The 26,126-nt window shown below is 38.0% G+C and overlaps 1 protein-coding gene across 2 annotated transcripts; it reads right to left on the bottom strand.

Annotated features, from left to right (window-relative positions):
• Positions 1–11,471: 11,471 nt before the first annotated feature.
• Positions 11,472–22,779, bottom strand: LOC107821333 (uncharacterized). 2 transcript variants are annotated; one of them, XM_075221778.1, is made up of 2 exons: positions 22,611–22,779; positions 11,472–12,882 (listed from the first exon to the last, which is right to left on the bottom strand). In XM_075221778.1, exon 2 carries the CDS (start codon positions 12,288–12,290, stop codon positions 11,688–11,690), a length of 603 nt encoding a protein of 200 aa, XP_075077879.1. In that variant the 5' UTR covers positions 12,291–12,882; positions 22,611–22,779; the 3' UTR covers positions 11,472–11,687. The 2 variants fall into 2 exon arrangements, with proteins under 2 accessions (XP_075077879.1, XP_016503287.1); XM_016647801.2 differs by lacking the exon at positions 22,611–22,779 and having other exon boundaries at positions 11,472–12,496; positions 12,615–20,412.
• Between the last annotated feature and the right edge of the window lie 3,347 nt (positions 22,780–26,126).

Below are 26,126 nucleotides of genomic sequence, written 5' to 3'. Positions count from 1 at the left end.
AACACCCTGGTCTCACCCCAAAAGTACATGCTATAACATTCCCAAATTGTCGACTTTCGACGAAATATTATTTTCTTCAATTCCTTTAGCTTTTGAACCTTCCAACCCTCTTTGTACTTGTTATTCATGATCTTCAATATTTGTAACCTCCGATGTAACATGATTAACTTACTTTGTAAACTTTTCAAATATAATTGCCTTTCTGAGCTTACATCAATTGACTTACGACGTACTCGTAAGTACGAAAACATGGGTTGTAACACTTCTGTCTCCGGTTGTAATGTTTTTTATGGCTGTGGCTAGTTTGGCGAGGTCATACGCCTTGACATTCTGTGCCCGTGGGATCTGGTCGAGTTGACATTCATCGAACTCGGGCAGCAGATTACAGATTTCGATATGGTATTTTTTTAACCTTTGTTACTTGATTTGGAAAGTCCTTGTAACTTGGTTGACAAAGAGTTGAGAATCGCAGCGTAGTCTTAACCATTTTGCCCCGGATTTGAGTGCTAGCCTTAACCCTACAATTACAGCCTCATACTCTGCTGCGTTGTTAGTCATGTCCGGGCACCTTATGGACTGGCGAATCACTTCGCCGGTTGGGACTTCGAGTACGAGTCCCAGTCCGAAACCTAGCGCGTTAGATGCGCCGTCAGTGTACAGGACCCAGAGGTCCTGTGTTTGGGGAGAAATGTGGACGACTTCTCTTTCAACTTCGGGCATTATTTTTGCACTGAAGTCGACGACGAAGTCAGCAAGAACTTGTGACTTTATCGTTGTTCGCGGCTGATATGTGATATCGTGCTCGCTTAGTTCGATGGCCCATTTGGCCAACCTGCCCGATAGCTTGGGATTATGCAAAATGCTTCTTAGGAGAAATTTGTGACGATCGAGATTAGGTGGCACTGGAAATATGGTCTAAGCTTTTGTGAAGCTACGACTAAGGCCAGGGCCAATTTTTCGAGGTGAGGGTATCCCGTCTTGGCGTCGACCAATTTTTTCTAATGTAATAGATGGGAGACTGTGTACATTTATTTTTTCGGACCAGGACTACGCTCACAGCTACTTCAGATACAGCAAGGTAGACGATGAGACGTTCCCCTGGCTCTAGTTTCGAAAGCAATGATGGCGATGGCAAATATGCTTTTAATTCCTTCGGGACTTGGACGGACTCAGAAGTCCGGAGGTCGTTATCCTTCTTGAGTACGTCGAAGAATCTGTGACACCTATATGATGATCGTGAAATGAACCTTGAAAGGGCAGTGATACGGCTAGTCAACCTCTAAACGTTTTTTTGGTGGTCAAGTGTTCTGGTATCCCGTCGATGACTTTGATTTAATCGGGATTGACCTCGATTCCTCGATGTGATACTAGGAATACTAAATTTTTTCCTGAGGCCACACCTAACGCACACTTTTCGGGGTTCAGTTTCATTCCATATTGTCTGAGTATGTCGAAGGTTTCTCTTAGGTGGTCGATGTGATCTTCTTTCCTTTTGGACTTGACTAGCATGTCGTCTATGTAGACTTCCATCGTTTTGCCGAGCTAGTCTTTGAACATCCTCGTCACCAACCTTTGGTAAGTTTCCCCTATGTTTTTTTAGCCCGAAGGGTATGACCCTGTAGTAGTACGTCCCTTGATGGGTGATGAAAGTGGTTTTCTACTGATCCTCTTCATCCACGAGGATTTTATTATAGACCGAATATGCGTCCAAGAAGCTCAGTAATTCATGTACGGCCGTTGCGTCGATGAGTTGGTCGATATGGGATAACGAAAACGAATCCTTGGGGCATGCTTTGTTCAAATCTGTGAAATCTACACACATCCACCATTTCCGATTCTTCTTTTTCACCATGACCACGTTGGCGACCCACTGAGGGTATTTTGATTCCCTGACAGAGCCATTTTCTAATAGCTTTTCCACCTCTTCGCGTACTGCGTCATTGATCGATGAGTTGAACTTATGCCTGACCTGCCTCACTAGGGGGTAGAATGGGTTGACGTTCAGCTTGTGCGTGAAGATTTCCTTCAGGATACCCGGCATATCTGCATGGCTGAAAGCAAATAAGTCCGCATTAGGGGTTAAGAATTAGCTGAATTTACCTGGTTCCTGAAGTTTGTAGCCGATGTAAGCTTTCTTGCTGTGATTGTTGGTGTCTAATTAAATGGGATCGAGGTTTTCTATGGTCGATTCCGCAGTTTCGACCATATCGGGGTCTCTGATGACGTCTTCGCTATCATCACATATCAATATCGACCCTGTTGATTGCTATGCCTCTTTTTCTTGGTCCTTGGCTTGTTGAGTGTCCATGAAATCTAGGGCGATGTGGTTGCATTCTTGGGATATGCGTTGTTCCCCTCGTATCCTGAATATCCCCCTTGGAGTCAGGAATTTGATGACCTGGTATAAGCTGGAGGGGATGGCCCTCAAGGTGTGTATCCATTATCGCCCTATTATGGCGTTGTATGTTATGTCTTGGTCCATGATGTGAAACGTAGTCTCCAAAGTGACACCAGCGGCCAGAATGGGGAGTGTGATTTTGCCTGATGTTCACTCAACTGCATTGTTAAAACCAGTTAGCGTGATGCAACGCGACACTATCCTATCTTGGAGTTTTATTTGTACAAGTACTCGAGGATGGATAATGCATGCGCCACTCCCATCGTCTACCATAATGCGTCTTACATCAGTATCTAAAATTTGTAAAGTAATAACAAGGGCATCATAGTGAGGGAAAACCAAACCATTGGTATCTGACTTATCGAAGATTATACTTTTTTCGAGTTCGTAGTACCGCTTGCGGCTGATCGATCGTTTGAGCATGTGGGTAGTGGTGAACTTTACGTTGTTGATGGAAGCATCTTCGCCGCTGCCGATGATCATGTGGACGGTGCGGGTTGGTGAGGGCGATTTCGGCGACCCTTGATGTTGTTCGCATCCTCTGGCAAAGTTGGTCCTTCCTCGGTCACTCAATAACTCTTTGAGGTGTCTCTGTCGTAACATGTTTACGACCTCCTGCCTTAGGGGCGATGAAATCTTCAGTTTTGTGCCCTCATTCTTGATGGAACTCACAAAGGGCGTCCGATTTTCTGGTACTCGGATCTGACCTCATCTTTTGTGGCCACTGCACCTTTGGTCCGAGCTTTTCTAAGGTGTAGACTATTTCTGTAGGTGACACACAAAAGTTAATAAAAGAGGCATACCCCTTTCGTTCCGGTGAGTCCTTATCCTTGATCTGGGCGGGCCTTCTTCGTGGTGGGAGGAGGGGGTGCAACGGCCGCTCTAACATATGGTTGATGCCGTTCCCTATTGGGTTGTGAAGCAGCGAGGTCCCTTCGAGTATTATTTCTTCGATCTTTTCTGGATTCGGCCTATACCGAGGTTAGTCGATGAGTTGGTCCATTGAGGTCGTCATCGTTTGCTCGGACCTCGGCACAATGTGCATTGTGTATTTCATCCCAAGTGGTTGGGGGATACTTCATCAGTCGACTCAATATCTTTCTAGTCGCCCTCGAACCGTCCCTGCTCAGCTCGTTCTGGAAGGTTGCGACTGCCATCCCTTCTGACACGTTCGGTAGGGTTATCCTTACTCGGTTGAAACTGGCGGGGAATTCCCTCAGTCCCTCTCCTGGAGATTGCTTAATAGCAAATATGTCATTCACTCTTGCCTCGTCTTTCTTGGCCCCAGCATGGGCCATTACGAACTTGTCGGCCATCTCTTCGAAAGTTTTAATGGAGTGCGCAGGTAGTTGTGTATACCATGTCAATGCTCCTCCTGTGAGGGTTTCACTGAATTTCTTCAACAAAATGGAGGATACTTGTTATTTGGCGAGATCATTGCCTTTCACGGCAGTGACGTAGTGAGTCACATGATCTTCAGGGTCAATCGTGCCATCATATATTTTTAGGTAGGGTGACATTTTAAAGGTCTTCAGTATGGCATGCGGGGCTGCATCATCATTGTATGGTTGTTTGAAAAATCAGTCGGCGTCTCTCTTCGGCAACAATTTGGGGGCGCCCGGTATTTTATCGACCCTTTCCTGGTGTTCTTTCATTTGATCTCGGAGTTCCTTGTTCTAGTTCTCCATTTCCTCCATCCTTTTCAAGATGGTTGCAAGAGCGTTATCACCCGCATTATTAATGACGTTGTGAGTAATACTTATTGTTGGAGGTGGTGGGATTTGATCGCAATGTTCATTCGCCCGTTGCACGGTGCAAATCCTTGCATTTTCCACAGTCGCGCCTTGGGTAGATTTGTTGAGGACGCCGACTAGCGTATCGGTTAGCCTTGCTTCGAGGAGCTATTTTACAACTGGGGGCGTTTCTTCCCCCACTGATGTGGAGGCTCTCCTACTAAGGGATTTTGTGATGCTGCAATGAAGAGGGGGTGACCCATTTCGCCTAGGGGAGGCATTGGGCGCTGCGTCCTCGTCCGCTATTTTACAATTCTCATTGATGACGTTCATGAGGTTGGTTGGGAGGTCACTTATTATTCTCGTCCTTTCTTCTCTGTTACCTACCATATTGGATTTGTGCATACAAAGAAAGGAGATCTTGTTCTTGTTTTTTTTTTTTTTTTTTTACGTTAGCGATCCGTGTTAGTTATAGATCTAGAAGAAACTAAAAATTTAACTAGAAAATCCCCATAGATGATTGTTTGACCAAAAAGTATAACTTTCGGCTAAAACTGTTGAGTTTATATAATAATGGGTTAAACTTAGTTAAAAATAATATCTCTAGATGTGAGTTCCGAAAACGTGAATAACATTAGACAGATCTGGTAGTGGGTGACTACAACATACATTAATTGTTCTAAAAAGTGTGAGCAGTAATAGAGGAAGAACTAACAATAAATAACATTAAATGATATTTAAGTAAATAAGAGAAGTAGTTCACCCAATAAATGATGAACTAGATGATTGTCCCTCCCAACAATGATGAGTGATATGTAAATACTAGATTGTTCGAATTATTCTCGGAACTGATGGAAAAGTGTGGAATAATATGAACAAGAATCTTGATGAAAAGGTAGTGTTCGTATTTTATAAAAGAGAGAGAATCTTTTCTCAAAAGTTTGTTCTTATCAAATGAATGTTACATGCCTTACATCACTTTCTCTTTTTCAATATATATGAGACATACCCCTAACACACCTTAATAGTACAAGTGTAGAGAATATTCACTAAAATATTTTTTCTAATATCCCATTTTAAAAACTAGCCGTTACAACTCTGTTAATGGTGCTCGATCTCGCCCGTTATTACATCTCTACCACAAATCTCGATGCTTCCCGGTCGACCTCGATTGACCCATTCCTTAGTGCTATATGGACCTAAAAATTACTGGGTTCACGGGAACCTATAACTAATGCATCGAATCCGCCCCTTGATTGCAATGGATGGGTTAAAATGGACGATATCTTAACAGTTGATGCGAGCCGTGACTATTTATTCGTTCAACTTTTTAAAAGTCGATACCACTTTAAAAAAAACCATGAACATCACTTAATATATTAAATTTTCGTCTTTATTTTTGACTCAAATATCTTAAACCAACAACAATGTCGACGTGGACCTTACGTCCTTACCGATGAGAGAAGGACAGCATAATTAATAAATATAGGAAAAGGAAAAAATGAACAAGCTGGGAAAGTAAAAGCTAGCAAAGGACCGGACCTCCTCTTGAGGTTACAAAGAGGTCGTAGGTCGTACGCACGGCAGGTCTAAGATTAGGAAAAGACACAGCAAGCTTATTGGTGGTGGTCCATATCTTATGATAAAAGAAAGGATCTCCTAGCTCGTGAAGTTACAGCTGACAAGTGACAAGAGCTTGTTGGCATCCATGATTAACACATGCAATTGGGGCGGAACTGTTTTCCTCACCATCTATCCCCACGATCAACTTTCAAAAAGAAGATACAAAACTTTTTAAATTGGGAAAATACACCTCCTACCTGTCCCGAAAAATCAATTTCATGCAACTTATACGCACGTCCTAGTATCACCTAATCCTTATTTAAAGTGAAATTAATACCTAGTGAGGTGACAGAGAAACTAATTTCACTTTAAAAAAAATATAAAAAGATACTTAAATTTTTCATATGTTCATTTTCCCATTGGTTGTTACATTTAAATACAATTAATTAAGTGTAACAACCAATAGGAAAATGAACATTTGTAAAATTTAAGTAGCCTTTTATTAGTTTAATTAATTGTATTTAGACAAGAATGTGTTGTTCTAGTGGTGAGCACCCTCCGCTGGAAAATAGCCTTTTATGTGTTTGCTACTTAAATTTTACGGATGTTCATTTTCCCATTGGTTGTTACATTTAAATACAACTAATTAAGTGTAATTAAATGTAACAACCAATGGGAAAATGAACATATGTAAAATTTAAGTAGCCTTTTATTAGTTTAATTAGTTGTATTTAGACAAAAATGTGTTGCTCTAGTGGTGAGTATCCCCGCTTTCAACCAAAAGATTGTGAGTTCGAGTCACTCCAAGAGCAAGGTGAGGAGTTCGGTGAGGAGTTCTTGAAGGGAGGGAGCCGATGGTCTATCGGAAACAGCATCTCTATCCCATGGTAGGGGTAAGGTTTGTGTACACACTACCCTTCCCAGACCCACTAGTAAAATTATACTGGATTGTTGTTGTAATTAGTTGTATTTAGTGTAATATTAACCCTTTTTATTTTTATTTTCCTTGTTCTTTTTCATTTTCCCGTTTTTCTTTTCTTCTCTTTCCTCTTTCCTTTTTTCTTTCTTTTTCCTCCATTGTCACGAGACAGCAACACCGTACAATCATAAATCATATCAGAACAAAAATTAAAGATTGATAGTTCTTTCTCCACCTATTTTATCACCTCCTCTACCCTCCAATTGTTCTTCACAGCTTGGCTGGAGCAAACAATTACCAAGGTGGAAACAAAAACCCAGCACTTTATTGGATCTTTCTTAGCTTTCTCTTGCTTTGCGGTTGTGCTCTATACATTAACTTCGCTTTACATTTTTATATTTTGATCAAGATGGAAAGAAGAAAAAGGAAAAGTTGAGCGTGAAATTAATTTTTCGGGACAGGAAGCTAACTTATGTATTTTCCCAAAATTAATGTGAAGTTTGGAAAAAGGAGAAAAGGAGGAATGACAATGCGTTGCAATTAATTTTCCCAGTTGAAATGACTCAAAATGTCCAAGCCGTGACTAGCACCTAATAATATCTATCTCGAGTTAATCATAACAAAAAAGTTCATAGTCTCAATTCAAAATGATAAGAAGCCTAATAATAAGATATGAATATCGTAAAGTAAACTCTGAATTTTTTATTACAATGCGGAAGCAAAATTTACAATACAAGATCAAGTGATACAAGTCATGAGTTTGAATGAGTTCATACAGTGATAGGAACTATATAAACGGAATAACTAATAGTAAAGAAAACTCCAAGCCACCATTGAACTAGAAAGTTGACTCACACAGCAGTGGCGGCTCAATGAATTTGGTGGCCTAAAGCCAAAATGTCACGATCCAAATCTCATAATAGGTCGCTATGGTGCCCAACGATGTGGTAATTAGGCAAGTCAACGGTGATCCTCCAATTTAATTATTCATTTTAACCTTTAAACTTAGAAATATCATTAGATAAATAGAAATCAAATCTAGAACTCAAGAAAACATACGCACTGTTTTACCAAAATAATTAGTACGAATAGTACATAAAGCAAAGTGATAGTATCAATAAGTACAACTGCAAAAGTCCACTAGAAACTTCTAAAACCTTGTGTCACAAGTGAATGAGCAATCTAGGGAATATACAAAACTACTACATCTACTGTCTGAAATGAAATAGACAGAAACAGTAAATAAGACAGAGGGAGACTCTGGGTGCTGCAGATTGAGGCTGGGAAGGCATCTCACCACTAAGTCTCCGTGAATGCGACTATGCGCTCGTGTGGCTGCTGGAAGTACTCGTCTCAGTACTTGCATAATCAGTGCAGAAGTGTAGTATGAGTACGTAAATCAACGTGTACCCAATAAGTATCCAGTCTAACCTCGAAGAAGTAATGACGAGGGGTCGACTTGACATTTACTAGTGGTCAAAATAATAAAATACATAAAGTAGACAGGTAAGAAACACAACAAGTAACAATGAACAAATAACTTTAATAATAAATTTTCAAACATGGATCGTTACAAAATCACTAAGATGTCATAACCGTCCTCGAAGGCACAAAATCAACTAATATTAATACCAAATCAAATCCCAAGTGTTACACACGAGTCTACCGAGGCGAACAACCTGATCCCATAAGAATAGTGTTACATGATCCTGCCGAGGTGAACGGCTCGATCCCATAAGAATAACTCACAATACTACCGATGTGAATGGACTGATCCCATAAGAATAGAGAAACTCTCTCACTCGCGAAAATACATGTGAGTCAAGAAGACACAGAACTACCATTCATTAATATTTCATTATTTTCAAAGTAAGAGGCTCGATCATTATTTTTATTCCAGTCTCAATCTCAGTCATGAATTAATGAAATCAAACAAACAAGATTAATCTAAATAACACATTTAAATCTAGCTACATACGGACTCTCGTCGCCTCGTACGTACGTAACTCCCACAACAAGTAGCACACAATAAAAAATATACCTACACGGATAATTCCCTCTTACAAGATTATGCAAGAGACCTACCTCGCTACCAAGTTCTCTACTCGGCTCTTAAACCTCGCTAGAAATTCCCAAACGATGTCGAGCAATCCAAAACTAGTCAAAAGTCGTACAAATCAATCAATATATGTTCAAAAGTTCATAGTTCATCTATTAGAGTAATTTCCCAACCCAATCCGGAAAGTCCTTAAAAATCACCTCCGGGCCCACGTACCTGGTTTTCGAAAATGTTTGAAGATATTTGTTACCTATGATCGCACAAACTCAAATTTATAATTTATTTCCAATTCCATAATCAATTTCGTGGTCAAATTTCATTTTTACCAAAACCTAGGTTTTCAACAAAATCTCATAATTTTTACTACTTTCCATGTTAAATCTACTCATAATCCATGTATTAAAATCATAGTTGGTAAAAACCACTTACCTTGTGATGTTGATAAAAATTCCCCACAAAAGTGCTTTCAATTTCGTCCAAGACCAAGTGAAAATGAGAGAAAAGAGAGATAAGTCCCGCATTAAAATTAAGTCTACCCAGGTCTCCCTTCTTCGCGATCGCGAAAATCAACTTCCCAGCTAACTAATTTTACCCTTCACGTTTACGACCTCCTGGTCGCGTTCGCGATAGACCATCTCCCATTCTTTCGCATTCGCGAAGGCCAGATTCATTCTAGCCCAGCTTAGCTTCTAACCCTTCTTCGCGTTCGCGAAGAACTAGATCCTCCATTGCATTCGCGAAGAGTAAAATCCCAGACCTCCTTCCACGCTTGTTCGCGATCGCGAAGCACACCAGCAAAATTTCAGCCAACACAACTTTGCTCCGGATAGTCCGAAAAATACCCGAGCCATCCGGGACCCCGTTGAAATGTACTAACAAGTCCATGAATATACTACAGACCTACTCGAAGCCCCGGAACACATTAAATAATACGGACCCAAGAATCGCACTTCAAACTAAATTAATCAACTTTTAAGCTTTAAACTCATTTCAACTAACTTCGAAGGCGACAAAACATACTTAGACAACTCGAAATGACGCTGAATTTTACGTAGAAGTCATAAATCACAATACGAACCTATTCCAAGGCTCGAAATCCCGAATGGACAACAATAACATCAAAATCCACTTCAAATCAAACTTAAAAAATTCTAAAACCTTCAAAATATCAACTTTCAACATTAAGCGCAGAAACGCTCCCGGTCCACCTATATATACGTCCAAGTTTAAAATCAACAAATGAACCTATTCAAACCTTCAGATCTCGATTCCGAAGTCGTTTAGGAAAAATATTGACTCAAGTCAAACTTAGCTACCTTAGGCCACCATTATGGAACTAAGTATTCCGAATTCAACCCGAACCCTTCCAAAACTAAATCAACCATCCCCGCAAGTCATAAAACAGTAAAAGCACATATAAAAAATAGTAAATAGGGGAACAGGAATCTAGAAAGCAAAACGATAGATTGGATTGTTACACAAAATATATCAAAAGACCCTTAAACTTCTTTATAAAAATAACGAGTCACAAATAAAACATCCCACATGGCGTGCTAAGAGTGGAACGCGTGATGTATATCTTAGGCACACTCATGATATCGAACTATCCCATGTATAAAAATATAGTATTTAAGTGAAAAAGTATAGATAGATAAGACCATTATCTATCGCGTATCGAACCTTGCAACGCTTGTCTCAAGAATTTCTTAGTTCAAGAAGATGGAACACAAAAACACTTACTTTCTAATGTATGGATCAACCAAATATATATATGACAAAAACAAATAGCTAATTTAGAGAAATTGAATTGAAATTAGAAAGTGAAATCGTCAAAAATATTTAAACTAATATATATGTGAAGGAAGAAGAAATCAAATTATTAAAAAGGTATACACGTTATTTAATTTAATGAGAAAGAAAATTTATCATTATTTTCTCAGTCAATCATACAACCTCTACCAAATTAGAAAAATGTTAAAATTTATTTATTTTTAATTAATAATTAGCTAAAATTTCTCTCTCTATATATATATATATATATATATTCATATTTTTCGGGCCTTTAATATTTGGGACCTAAGGCAAAGGTTTCACTTTTTTTTCTTCTTCAATTGCCTTACCATGGAATCGCTCTTGCACTGGAACAACAACAACCATAAAATGCTGACTCACAAACTTCGCTAAAGCTCGTATATGAATCTGCACATGGAGTGTAGGAAGGGATCAACTGTTTGATATAAATTTTGTGCTTAATAGTGTCGGGCAGTTCGAAGGACCCGTATTAATTAAGGTCGAAAGAATTTGGTTTGCCAAAGAAGCCATAGTTCCAGCTTTTATGTATGCCGCACCTGTCTTTCTTTTGGATTTTGAAGGTCTTTCTTGACTTATGTTTATCGGAATCTGTAAAGAACAAAAATTAAAATAGGGGGAAAGACTTAGATATGAGTACCAAACTGATATAAATGTCAAAATGAGAAGGAAAAATGAGCATATGCTAGCTGCTAGTTCATTGTTTATAGTATTTCTTTTTTTAAAAGAAGCAGCCTCTTTAAGTAGTATACTTTGGTTCCTTTCTAACAACAAGAAATGTTTTCGACTACATGTTTCACATAGAAATAGAGAATATAACGTTATATATTATCAGGCATCATCTAACCTGTAAAGATGCAATACTACTTCAAATGTCAGAATAAGAAAGAAAAATGAGCAAATACTAACTGCTTCTTCATTCTTATAAGACTACAAAGTAGATATAGATTCAAATGGAGTTCAAACACCAAGGTCATATGCAAGAACTGCTTGGATATAATAAAAGCTTGGAATTGAAATAAACTAATCTTGAACTGAAACATATTAAAATAGCTCCATGTATCAGACTATTGCATCAAATACTTAGCATATTACAAAAGCATGGAACTGAAACAGACTACAAATGCCAAGAACATACAAGAACAAAAATTGTTCGAAAGAAGGCAATAAAGTTCAAAATACAAATAAAAATGAGAAGTTCCTTCTTCAATCATCAGCATCCATCCAATTCCAATCAGTATCATCAAAATCATCCTCATTTTCTGATATATCCATAATTGTATCTTGTGAATGTTGTACAACAGCTGGCATATCAATGACATCAAGAGGTAAATCTTCTCTCGACCATCTAACATCAATATCGGCTACTCTAGTTGATGGACCGACTTCATCATTAGGCTCCCTCCAAAAAGTCTCCCCAACATTAGGAATATTCTCTTCCTCCAAATCATACAAATCAACATGGGCTTTATTCCTTGCATAATAAACATCTTTCTCAATTGGATCCTCCACATAAAAAACTTGATTTACTTGAGTTGCCAATACAAAAGGGTCATCAGTACTACATAGTCGGTTAAAGTATACCCAGGATAACCTATATTCATCTACTTCATTACGAAACCAATCACATCTAAACAGTACAACACTAAAGTAACTCCAATAATCAATCTCAATGATATACTGAATAGCTCTATAGTAGAGAACCTCTCCATCGATGGGATTTTGGTCCCGAGCACTAGTAAAACTATCAGTTGTTGCTGACAAAGTCACTCCACTATTCTGAGTCTTTAACGGGGCATCCCGCGTCATTGTATGAAATAATTAACTATTAATAAAATATCAAGTATATCATTTTTCCAATGTATTAGGCCCCTTAGCTAGCCCATTGCAAATGATTGGGCACTTCACTACTTTTAACTTCTCTTTAAACCAATCGGCGAAGTTCCGACTATAATTCCTTGCTCTTACCCTATGCATTTGATCTAGTACGATAATCAATTAAATTTTTATGTTCCCTGCAAGCCATATATTTCAAATTTAATCATTAGTCCTATATGAATTAAGTTTAGAAATTATAAGATATAAAATAAATGAAGAATATAATACAAGTGATGGTAATATATTTTATCTTACATGATAAATGCCTCCACTTATTCATCTCCAGCATTGAATAGAGCATATCTATGCGCCTCAGAACATAACTGCAAATCCATGGAAAAAATCTTTCTTTTTCTCTTATTCTTACTTCCAATTAGATGGCCTATTTTAGGAAATATAGGTGACAAATTTGCTCCCTCAATGTCCCCATAATCCTCAGTTTGGTACCTACTGAATCTTGTCTTCATCCCATCATGTAGATATCTCGAACAAAAAGTCAAGCACTCTTCAGCCAGAAACCCCTCTGCAATTGACGCTTCTGGGTGAGTTCGATTAAGAACAAGCGCCTTATACTTGCATAAGTTTCTTTCAGTGGAATACATCCAGCGTTAATGAGTTGGACCCCCAAGCTTAAATTCATTTATTAAATGGATAGGCAAATAAGGCATTATATCAAAATAGGTTGGAGTGAAAAATATTTCAAGTTCACATGTAATATCATTGATTTCAGTCTGCAATCTATCAAGATCCCCTCGCCTTATAACCTTAGCACATATGGATCTAAAGAAGTTTCCCAACCTAATCAATGCCAAAGAAACATTCTTGGGTAACAATTTTTTAACAGCAATTTGGAGCAAGTAGTGTATTATAAAATGAGCATCATGACTCTAGTACCCGGATATTTTCATCTCTTTCTCATGCACACAACGTAAAATATTTGAGGCACACCCTTTTGGTAATTTAGCATTTTTAAAGACGGAGCAAAATTGCCTCTTCTCTTCTAGATTCATGTAGAAACAAGCTTTAGCCAAAGAAATTGTTCCACTTGCAATATCTTTTATTGGTTGAAGCTGTTTTCGTATTCCCGTTTCTTGCAAATCGTAGCGAGAATTTACATGATCTTTTGACTTTCCATCTATCTCCAATAATGTCCCAAGAATACTATCATATATATTCTTTTCAATGTGCATAGAATCAAGATTGTGCCTTAATTTGTTAGTTTTCCAATATGGTAATCCAAAGAAGATGGATCTTTTCTTCCATGGACCCTTCCCAAGACCTTTTCTTTTGGCCCTTTCCAAAGACATTCTTGAATTCACTCAGCTCTTCGAGCTCTTCTGTACCCGACAAGTGATGGTAGGCTATAATTACATATTTTAGTCGCTTATTGCACCCTAAACCACTGCACTTTATTTATGTTTGAGCTTTAATTGGTAGTGTTTTGCACTTATTATGTGTTTTATTCCTTGCATGAGCGATTCCGAGCTATGTAGATGTTATAAAATGAATTCGAGCTATTTGGAGTTTTGAAGTCTAAGTAAAAGCCCAAGGGATTAAGCCGGGATCGTATTCGGGGGTCGAGTACCAAGTCTGAACATCAAAACATAAGCAAAATCCGTACTCTGAGAAAAATGGCTTGCTGCAGCATGTGGGGAAGCATGTGGGGCGCCACACTAGTGTAAATCTCTGTTGTCTGTCAGAAATCAATTCTCCCCACTAATGCCCCGTATGGCGTGATACCCCATGTGGCGTGCCTGTGCAAATTTTGCACAATAAATGTCCTATTTCGGCTAGAAAAAGGTGATTTCATCTAGGCCCGACCCTACTTGGTATAAATACATGTAAAACATTATTTTCTGGACTTTTGACACATATTCGACCTAAGGAGGCTAAGGAGGAGTTGGAAGAACACGAGCAAAAGGATTTCATCAGTCCTTCCTCACTCAAGACACGAGTTTGGATTGAATTTATATTTTCCTATAGTTTAACTTTATTTACGATGAATTGCTCCATATCTATGGAGTAGTTCTCTTTAGGGTTTGATGGATCTGGTATTTTGATGATTGTTTGTGGATCATAACTCTAATTTTATATATTGAAGCATTTTTGGATGATTTAACCGTTGCATCTATATTCACATGTTCATGTAATCCAGGGAGGCATAACTTGTGATATCCTTGCATTATATTGTTGGTTGAGTTCAGAAATTCTTCTTAGGAATCGAAAGAGGCTAGTTGAATCATTGATTAAACTTAGTTAGGAGGATAATCGAGAGAGGTTCTCCTAAAGACCAATCCACTACGCATTCTTGCATATCTTCACGTGCTTAAATTGATTCATCTTGTAAGGTTAAGACTAAATCGAGAGAGGAGTTTTTGCTGAACGCTTGAACTAATAATAGAGTGAATTCGAGAGACTCACTCGAACATTAGAAGTGAATTATCTAGAGTTAGATCCCAAACATTTATCTTGCACCTATCCTATCAACCCCTATTTCCGTCCACTGATATCTTCCTTTCTTATCTTTGTTTTGATTGTCATTAGCCAATAGTTTTAGATTCTTTGTTAATTTTAGTTAGGCATCTTATAAATCTCAACTGTTGATCATCTTGGATAGCAACCAAGCTAGAAACTACGAGAATACTGTTTAAATCCAATCCTTGTGGATACGATATTATACTATACTATATTTGACTAGCGAGTAGAACTTAAGTGTGTGTTTTACGCTCGTCAAATTTTGGCGCTGTTGCTAGGGATTTTTAATCAATAGTGTTTGAAATAGTTTGTAGTGCTAATTCTGAAATTTTTCTTTTTTTCCTTTTTACGTTTGGTGATCTTTGACTGTGCGCAGGTTACAGGTTGAGGTTGGTGTATGACTAGAGATTCTGCAAAAGAAGTGTTACCATACGAGCCGGAAATTAAAAAACAACTGTGACAATTGAGGAAGGAAAGAAATCTCACCGAGATGTTAGAAAAGGTTGGGCAATACTCAACCAAAGATACTATGGCCAGAAATGTCGATGACAATGTGGATTTGGCTGCAAGTGAGGCAGCCTAACCACGAGAACAAGCTGCACGAGATGCTGAAGCAGCAGCTATTAGAGATGCACAGATTATCATGAAGAAAAGAGGGATCGTAGAATTACTCAAAATCAACCCTTGGCTACAGACCAGTTCGGAAATATAGCTCCCGGGCCTGGGAGACCACTTGGTGATTATGCTAGACCGGTCTACAATCAAGGTTTATCAAGTGTTAGACCACCTCCAATTGCAGCAAACAATTTCTAGGCAAGGGTTGCTTCAAACCCTTTAGAATTGTTGTGTCTTTAGAGGGAAGCCAAACTAAGATCCAAATACACATCTAATAGACTCCGAGTAGATTACGAACACCTTTAAATACAATGGTGTGTCACAAAACGTAGTGTATTTAAGGGCATTCCTTTTTTCTCCTAAAGATGATGCAAAGCAGTGGCTTCGAAGCTTGCCCACTGGATTAATTAGAACTTGGGAGGAGATGACCAGAATTGTTTTTGATAAATACTTCTCCTCAGCTAAGACAGGCAAGTTTAGAAGAGAAATCCATAACTTCTGCTAGAATGATACTGAAACTGCTTTTGAAGCATGTGAGAGGTTTAAGGAGATTGTCCAAAAGCGTGAACATAGCGGAATTAAACTCTGGATGCAACTCCAGGACTTTCGGGATGGATTGACACCGGCTTCACGTAGAACATTGAGCAATGCAGCTGAAGGCCCATTGATGAAGAAGACTCCAGAGGAGATAGTTACAATTATTGATGAGTTATCTAAAGATGCTAATCAATGGCCGTCTGAGAGTGCTGAAAAAAGAAGATCAACTGGTATTCACCAGGTTGATGCTAATATATCAGTGCAGGTACAACTTGATGCGATGGCCAAAGAGATAAGGAGCTAACCTTTGCCTCGATACAAAGTGAGCCTTACGCAACTTGTGATATATGTGGAAGAGGACACCCTACTCATAATTGTCAAGCCTCAATTAAGGAAGTAAATGTTGTGGGAAACTACAATTTCAATGCAATGGGTCAGAAGCACCCTGGTTTTTTATGAAGTTCACCTGGAGGTACTGTGAATGCTTGGCAATAAGACAACTCTAGACCCAGGAACAAGGAGCTCCAGCGTACCAAAATTAGCAGAGGCAGCAATTTTAGCCTCAACAGCCCAATCAGCTTAGTCTAGAAGATCTCATGAAGGCCTTCATTGTAAAAACTGATGAAGATTTGAAGTACAAGGGGCAGCTATTCGAAATTTAGAGAAGCCGGTGGGACAAATTGCAACAATATTATCTGATAGGCTTCCATACACTCTCCCTGCTGATATTGAGAGAAATCCCAAAGAAACGGCGAATGTTGTGACCTTGAAAAGTGGGCCAGTATTGAAAGACCCCACCCCGATCCAAAACGATGTGAAACTTGAAAAAGAAATTGGGGAGCAACTGAATGAAGGTGATAAAAAGAAGAAGGGCCAGATAAAAGCTGAGAAAAGGAAGAAGGGAGAAACTTCGATAGGGGAGGAACATGATGAGAGTGAGCATATGCATGATCTACCTTTCCCTCAAAAGCTATGTAGAGAAAAAATGGAGTGGCAGTTTGCGAGATTTCTGGATGTACTAAAACAGGTTCATATAAATTTTCCATTCACAGAAGGGCTCTCACAAATGCTTACTTATGCAAATGTTTTGAAGGGGATCCTTACAAAGAAAAGGAAATCCAGGAGACCTCAGTGGTGAAGCTCAGGGAGCATTGCAACACGATATTACAAAATAAACTCCCACAAAAGTGTGGAGATCCAGTGAGTTTTACTATACCTTGCATTGTAAGAACTATTCATTTTGATAAATCATTATGTGATTCTGGTGCCTCAATTAATTTAATGCCTCTATCTATTTACAAGAAAGTAAGAAACTAGAGAAGGATATTAGAGAGATAAGGTCGGTGTCAATTTCTTTGCAACTGGCATACAAAACGACTTTAATACCCGAGGAGATAGTGGAAGATGTGTTAGTTCGGGTGAATAAGTTTGTATTTTCTGTGGATTTTATAGTGGTGAATATGGATGAGAATACCCACCATCCTAGGATGACTATTCTTAGCAACGGGTAGAGCAATATTGGATATACACGAGAGAAAACTCATGCTTAGAGTGGGCGAGGAGACTGTGACATTCAAGATTGGACTAGAAAAGGGGGCACAAAAAGAAAAATCAGCTGATAGTGTTAAGTGAAAAGTGAAGGGTTCAAAAGAGAAGGATGTGGCGAGTGAGAAAGATAAGTGTGGGGTGTACCCCAAAAAGGCTGAGAAGAAGTTGTCTGCATGGATGTGTGCATTAGTTCGAAGGCGAGGAATAGAGCCCGACTTCGACTCAAACCCCGACTAGATGTTCAGGGAAGTTTCATTTATCTTATGCTTTTTTTATTGTGTCATGAGGACATGACACAACTAAAAGTGTGGGGTGGGGGATATGTTGTATATATGTATGTATATTGGTTTTAGTCTTTGTTGTTTTAGTAGTTGGAAATTGAAAAAAAATCATAAAAACTTTAAATTTTTTGATTTTTTCCCTACGATGGATATCATTCGGCAGGTTTCTTGAGGGATTAAAGTCAAAAGAAAAGTTATGTAGAACAAGCATAACTGTTTGGAGCTTTGAAGTTTGAGTAAAAGCCCAAGGGATTAAGCCGGGATCGTGTTCGGGGGTCGAGGACCAAGTCTGGACGTCAAAACGCAAGCAAAATCCGTACTCTAAGAAAAATGGCTTGCCGTGGCGCGTGGGGCACCGCGCTAGTGCAAATCTCTGTTGTCTGTCAGAAATCAACTCTCTGGATTTTCCCACTAATGCCCCGCATGGAGCGTTTCCGCATGCGGCGCGCCTGTGCAATTTTTACAGAGAATGTCCTATTTCGGCTAGGAAAAGGTGATTTCGTCTAGGCCCGACCCTACTTGGTATAAATACATGGAAACACGTAATTTTCTGGACTTTTGACACATATTCGACCTAAGGAGGCTAAGGAGGAGTTGGAAGAACACGAGCACAAGGATTTCATCATTCCTTCCTAACTCAAGATACGAGTTTGGATCGAATTTATGTTTTCCTATACTTTAACTTTATTTGCGATGAATTGCTCCATATCTATGGAGTAGTTTTCTTTAAGATTTGATGGATTTGGTATTTTGATGATTGTTTGTGGATCATAACTCTAATTTTATGTATTAAAGCGTTTTTGGATGATTTAACCGTTGCATCTATATTCACTTGTTCATGTAATTGAGAGAGGCATAACTTGTGATATCCTTGCATTATATTGTTGGTTTGAGTTCAGAAATTCTTCTTAGTAATCGAAAGAGGCTAGTTTAATCATTGATTAAACTTAGTTAGGAGGATAATCGAGAGAGGTTCTCCTAAAGATCAATCCATTAAGCATTCTTGCATATCTTCACGTGCTTAAATTGGTTCATCTTGTGAGGTTAAGACTTAATCGAGAGAGGAGTTTTTGCTGAACGTTTGAACTAATAATTGAATGAATTCGAGAGACTCACTTGAACATTAGAAGTGAATTATTTAGAGTTAGATCTCAAATAATTATCTTGCACCTATCATATCAACCCTTGAGGGGTTACTCTAGTGGTGAGCACCCTCCACTTCCAACCAAGAGGTTATGAGTTCGAGTCACCCCAAGAGCAAGGTGGGGAGTTCTTGGAGGGAGGGAGCCAAGGGTCTATCAAAAACAGTCTCTCTACCCCAGGGTAGGGGTAAGGTCTGCGTACACATTACCCTCCCTAGACCCCACTAGTGGGATTATCCTCGGTTGATGTTGTTGTTGTTGTTGCTATCCTATCAACCCTTATTTCCGCCCACTGATATCTTCCTTGCTTATCTTTGTTTCGATTGTCATTAGTCAATAGTTTTAGATTCTTAGTTAATTTCAGTTAGACATCTTATAAATCTCAACTGTTGATCATCTTGGATAGCAACCAAGCTAGAAACTACGAGAATACTATTTAAATCCAATCCTTGTAGATACGATAGTATAATATACTATATTTTACTAGCGAGCAAAATTTAAGTATGTGTTTTGCGCTCGTCATCAAGGGAGTGGGCGCAAGTCTATGATCCTCCTTACCATCAAATGATTTCTTATCTCTTCGAAATGGATGTTTAGGAGGCAAAAATGCCCGATGACCCATGTAGCACATCTTACGACTATGCTTGAGATATTGAGTGCATGTGCCATAATTACAAGTGGGGCATGCAAATTTCCCCTTTGTGCTCCATCCAGAAAGCATTGCTAGTGTAGGAAAATCACTAATTGTCCACATTAAGACTGCACACAGTTGAAACGTCTGGTTAGATTCAACATCAAATGTTTCGACACCGAATTCCCATAGTTCCTTCAATTCAGCAATTAATGGTTGTAGGTACATATCAATATCATTTCCCGAAGATGATGGACCTGGGATGATCATTGAAAACATTATATACTCTGGCTTCATGCAAATCTAAGGATTATAGTTCATTAACATAACAGGTCACGTGCTATGAGATATGCTCATTGTTCGAAATGGGTTGAAACCATCACTTGAAAGACCCAATCTAACATTACGAGGGTCGCTAGAAAATTGAGGGTGCAAGGAGTCGAAATCCTTCAAAGCATCACCATCAACAAGATGTCTTATATTTCCATCATTCGGTCGTTCAGGACACAAATATTCTCTGAAGCCTAGGATTCAATGGAAAGTACCTTAAAACCTTTGCAGGGGTTTTGGACTTTTTATTAGTCAAGACATTAACAACATTCTTCAATCTAGAATACCCACACTCAGAATAAGTATCTGCATTTACATTGTCATTCCAAAATAACATGCAATCATTAGGACATGCATGTATTTTTTCATAATCAAGACCCAAATCTTTTATCATGCTTGTTGCCTTGTAGAAAGACTCGGGTAGCTGAGAAAATAGAAATGCCTCTTTTAACAACTCATGAACAAGGCAGCCCAACCTCGACGTGTGTGTGTATATATATATATATATATATATATATATATATATATTTTAGATAAAATTAGATTTTATGAAAAGTGAGAGTTGCTTCTCTGCAATTCTTACGCAGGGGCGGCCCAATCTTAAAGCAAGTGAAACACTTGCTTTAGGCCCCAAAAATTTAAGGGCCCCAAAATTACTAGTATTCTCTATATATAGTAGTATATTATTTATATAATTATCTTTTATTATTGATAAATTTATTTCTTTATTGTCATATTAATTTTTAATAACTCGATTTCTTCCTCTAATTAATATAACTAAAATAGTTTTCTGTCAATCTTATTTTACTTTTTTACTTAATTATATTTCTCTATTCATTAGTTGGTCACGTAACTATATCTAATAATCTAACTTATTATTTATTTTCCTTACTTCCATTAATTTAAAGAATCTTTTTGCATCTTCAGATGGTCCCTCCCTCACCCCTTCATGTCCCAAATCATCATCAACATTTCGAAATGTATCATGAAGTAGTCCATCAATATCGTCATGTATGTCGGAACCTTCATCATTATTGCTTGGACATCGAGTCTTTCTCTAGGAAAACTCTTCCCCGTGAAAAACCAATTTGGTGTATCCATGAACAAACCCATGAACAATCAAGTGATCCTCCACCACATTTCTGTAATGCCAAAAATAATTAGCGCATTCTTTGCAAGGGCATAATATTTCATTTCCTTGGGAAGCTCGTTCAAACGCCTTATCTAGAAATTCATTCACCCCTCGTATGTACTCGTTAGTTGACCTTCGAAGGCCCATCCACCTTTTATCTCCATTATCCATTAAATTAGTTTTATCCTACATTGCACCAAAACAACGAGTATAAAATTGGGTTTTATACTTTTAATATGAAAAATCAGATAAAAAAGAAAGAATAGGAAAAAGAGCCAGCTATTCTCAAAATTATATGAATTTCATTGTTGCGAAATTTCCTTAGAATATTGGAAACAATTTATACTACCACTTCTCTCTTCCTTGGTTCACAAAAGAATTCAGTATTTGAAAGAGAAGCATATTTGCACTTATATTTTATTTATCACGTGAGAGGATTATTATAAAGGGTGCGTAGATCTTTTAGAAGTCAAGAGTAATTCTACTTTTAACACTCCAAGGAGAAGACTGGCCAACAATCATGTACAACATGATGCTTCTACAATCTGCAGTGTTAAACCGATTTTCATAGAGAAAAACCACTGACAACAGAAATATAAGTTTGAAACAAAGTTCTTAGTCACTCAGTACACCTGAGTACGTCTTCCAGGAAACATAAGGTAATAAAAGCTATGATGTCTAATACAAGCATACTCCAGTAAGATGTCTAATTCAATATGTGTATTCTTTCACATTAATGAGTGATACGAATTGAAGCTCCAGGTGTATTTCATGTTTTAATAAGTGTTCAAGTTTAGATTCATTACCTGGAAAGCAGTATCACAACCTAGCAGTAGTTAATGACCAAAAAAGAAAACAAATGCACAGACTGCCTGAACAAATCAGTTTAACCGTGGTCTCATGGAAAGTTGAAATAGAAAAGGGAGTAATGATGGTTGGCCAATACATCTCAAATCAGTAACAGAGACAGAAGATTTAGGTGACATATGACACTCCCATGTTTTGGAGAATTAAGGATTAGATAGTATCATTTTTACCAAGCAAGAAGATATAGAAGGGCAAGCAATTTGTGTGAGAACAATAATCCCAATATCTAATAGACGTGAAGGCAAGCAGTTACCAGTTAGATTAAAGCACAGACATGAATGAATCTCACAATTTTAAGTGAAAGTAGAACAAGCATAACTGAACAGAAGTAAAAGAATGTGTTTATCAAAAATATTACTAGAGAAAGAAAAAAGGAGGAGCGAAACAATTTTTCAGAATAACCAAGACATCGAACATCGAACATCGAAAGAAAATATCGAACAAGGAAAATCTCATGGTTTCTAACACAAAATCAAAACCTAACAAATAAATCCCCCAATTTTACAAACTAGAAATCACAAAATGTATCATGTAATACAGACAAAGCAGAAGCAAAATAATGGGTTTATCAGAAATATTACCAGAGAAAGAAAGCAGAAGAAGCAACAAAATAATTTTTCAGACTAGAGAAGAAGAAAGCGAAAATCGAACAGTGATAGAAAACACCTAACAGGGGAAAAATTGATAGCCTACCTCGGAGATTGCTCGTATATTAGCCGAAACTGGTCGTCCTTCACCGGAAGTTGTCGTCCTTCGCCGGAGCTAGCCGATTGGGTTCGTCGATGGTGAGGTTAAGGCTTATTGAGAGACGATGTGTTTTCTGGTTTTGAGAGAGTGAGAGATAGACGGAAGTTTCATAATATGTTTTCGCTTAAAATATATTAAAAAGTTAATAAAATATTAGTGGGATCATTTTTTTTTAATAAATATGTAGGAGGGAAAAAATAGGAGGGAAAGAGTCGGAATGTGGCAATTAAAGATGGAAGCTATCCTAATTCAGAATGGTTTAGATTTGGCACTGCAAGGAAAGGAGAAGATGCCGAATAAAATGACGGACGAGTAGTTTGCCGTCATAGACAAAAAGGCAAAAGCAGGTATTATTTTAAATTTTTCAAATGAGGTTTTGCGTGAAGTTGCAGCAGAAAGCTCAGCCAAAGGCATATGGGAAAAGCTTAAAACCTTATATATGAAAAGAACAGTAGAAAACATGCTTTACCTAAAGCAAAAACTCTACACTTTTCGTATAGCTGGAGATACCTCTATACTTACTCATCTTGATACTTTTGATTCTCTTCTTATGGATTTAGTAACATAGATGCTGAAATCAAAGATGAGGATCAAGCTGTGTTATTGCTCGTTTCCTTATCCCAGTCGTTTAAATATATAAGAGATACTATGCTTTATGGAAAGAATAATATCTCTTATAAAGATATCAAATCTATTTTGAAATTAAAAGAACAAATAGATAGAGATATTACTGGGGAAACTAGTGGGAACCAAGGGGAAGGCTTATTCATAAGAGGTAGATCCAATAATAAAGATTCAAGTAGTGAGAAACCTAAATCAAGGTCAAAATCCAGATACAGAAATGTCATGTGCAAATATTGTCATAAGAAAGGTCACATTATTTCTGAATGCTTTAAATTAAAAAAACAAAGAAAAGCATACAGAAAAAAAAAAATGAGCACAAAAATACTGACACTGCCGAAGTAAGTGTAGCTGCTGATGAGACTGAGGGAACTATTTTTTTAGCAACTAATAATAGTTTCAAATCTAATAATGAGTCGATTTTAGATTCGGGTTGTTCTGATCATATGTGTCCCAGTCGGGATTTATTTACCGCATATGAATCTATTGGAGGTGGAGTTATCTTGATGGGCAACAATGTTGCCTGCAAAGTTATTGGAAAAGGTACAGTCCGAATCAAAATGCACGATGGTGTGGTGAGAACTCTCACCGATGTTAGACATGCTCCTGACTTGAAGAAAAATCTCATCTCTTTGGGCACTCTAGAATCTCTTGGGTGTAAGTACATAAGTGAAGGTGGAGTTCTGAAAATTTCTCATGGTAGTCTTGTGATCATGAAAGCACGCAGATCTGGTACGTTTTATACTCTTTTGGGATCTACTGTTACATGTGCTGCTGCAGTTTCAATATCAGATAAATCAGATTCTGATATCATCAAATTGTGCCATACGCGATTGGGGCATATGAGTGAAAAATGTCTTTTCATCCTCAGCAAAAGAGGTCTCTTATGTGGCCAAAGTACCAAAAATATGGAGTTATGTGAACATTGTGTGTTCGGGAAACAGAAAAGAGTTAGCTTCAAATCTCCAGCGATTCATAGAACAAAAGGTACTTTGAATTACATTCATTCAGATCTTTGGGGTCCTTCACGTACCCCATCAAAAGGTGGTGCCAGGTATATGTTAACTTTCATTGATGATTATTCAAGGAAAGTTTGGGTTTATTTCCTGAAAAATAAAAGTGATGTTTTCTTAAATTTGAAATAATGGAAAATTTTGATTGAGAAGCAAACAAGAAAACATGTTAAGCGGCTTAGAACAGATAATGGCTTGGAATTTTGTAATGATGAATTCAATGAATTTTGCAAGAATGAAGGAATTGCTTGACATCGTACTGTGAGAATGACACCTCAGCAAAATGGTATGGCAGAAAGGATGAATAGAACTCTTTTGGAAAGGGCTCGTTGCATGATTTCAAATGCTGGGTTGACAAACGCCTTTTGGGCAGAAGCTATCTCTACAGCTTGTTATATTGTCAACCGAGCTCCTTCTGCACCTTTGAGCTTTAAGAATCCAGAGGAAGTATGGTCAGGTTCTCCTGCTAATTATTCTGATTTAAAGATATTTGGTTGCCCTGCATACATGCATGTAAATTATGAAAAATTAGAGCCAAGGGCTAAAAAGTGCATTTTTCTTGGGTATGCATCTGGGGTGAAAGGATACCGATTATGGTATCCTGATCCCATGGCACCAAAATTTATAATTAGCAGAGATGTAACCTTTGATGAATCCTCTATGTTACATTCTAGAAAAGAGTCTTCTAGTTCTTGTGATACAGATAAAGGAAAGTGTACACAAAACCCGATGGAGATTGAGGTTGGCATTCCTTCTGAGCCAAGCTCATCAACTTTGGAGCAAAATACAGTTGAAACTCCTGAAGTTGAGACAGAAGCTGAAATTCCTGAAGTTGAGACTCCTGAAGTTGAACCAGAAGAAGAAGAGTATTCTATAGCCAAACATAGACCAAGAAGATAAGGTAAACAACCATTAAGGTTTGGAGATTATGTTGCATTTGCTTTTTCAGTTGCACATGAAACTGAAAAAATTGGAGAACTATCAAAATATTCAGAAGCAGTTTCTGGTGCTGACTCAGCCAAGTGGCTAATTGCAATGAATGAAGAAATTGAGTCTCTCCACAAGAATGATACTTGGTCTCTTGTGAAGCTGCCATCAGGAAAAAGAATTGTTGGTTGCAAATGGGTCTTCAAGAAAAAGTATGGCATTCCAGGGGTTGAAAATGCGAGGTATAAGGCACGATTAGTTGCAAAGGGCTATAGTCAGGTACAAGGAGTTGATTTTGATGATATTTTCTCACCTTTTGTTAAACATAGCTCTATTCGTGTCTTGCTTGTCTTCGTTGCCATGTATGATTTGGAATTAGAACAACTTGATGTTAAGACAGCTTTCTTACATGGGAACTTGAGGAACAAATATACATACATCAACCCGAAGGATTTGAAATTGAAGGAAAAGAAGATCATGTTTGCTTGTTGAAGAAATCCTTGTACGGAATAAAGTAGTCTTCAAGACAATGGTATAAAATGTTTGATTCCTTTATGTTGGGTCATGGTTATTCGAGGAGCATACATGATAGTTGTATTTACTTTCGGAAGTTAAATGATAGTTCATTTGTGTACCTATTATTATATATTGATGACATGCTCATTGCTGCTAAGGATTTAGCAGAAATTCACAATTTGAAAAGTCAGCTGAAAAGTGAATTTGAGATGAAAGATTTGGGAGCAGCTAAGAAAATCCTTGGCATGGAGATCAAAAGAGATCGAAAAGCCAACATGCTATTTCTGACCCAGAAGAAGTACTTGGAGAAAGTCTTGGAGAGGTTTCGCATGAAAGATGCTTAACCAGTTAGTACCCCTCTTGCTGCTCATTTTAAGTTATCAAC

Source organism: Nicotiana tabacum, chromosome 9 (assembly GCF_000715075.1).
Source record: "Nicotiana tabacum cultivar K326 chromosome 9, ASM71507v2, whole genome shotgun sequence".
NCBI lineage: Eukaryota > Viridiplantae > Streptophyta > Magnoliopsida > Solanales > Solanaceae > Nicotiana > Nicotiana tabacum.
Note: the sequence above shows the minus strand (reverse complement) of the source record. Positions and strands in the feature narration are given on the sequence as shown.

Bases quoted from the DNA above. Each gene is read 5' to 3' on its own strand.
- LOC107821333 (XM_075221778.1), bottom strand. From the start codon at position 12,290: ATGACGCGGGATGCCCCGTTAAAGACTCAGAATAGTGGAGTGACTTTG.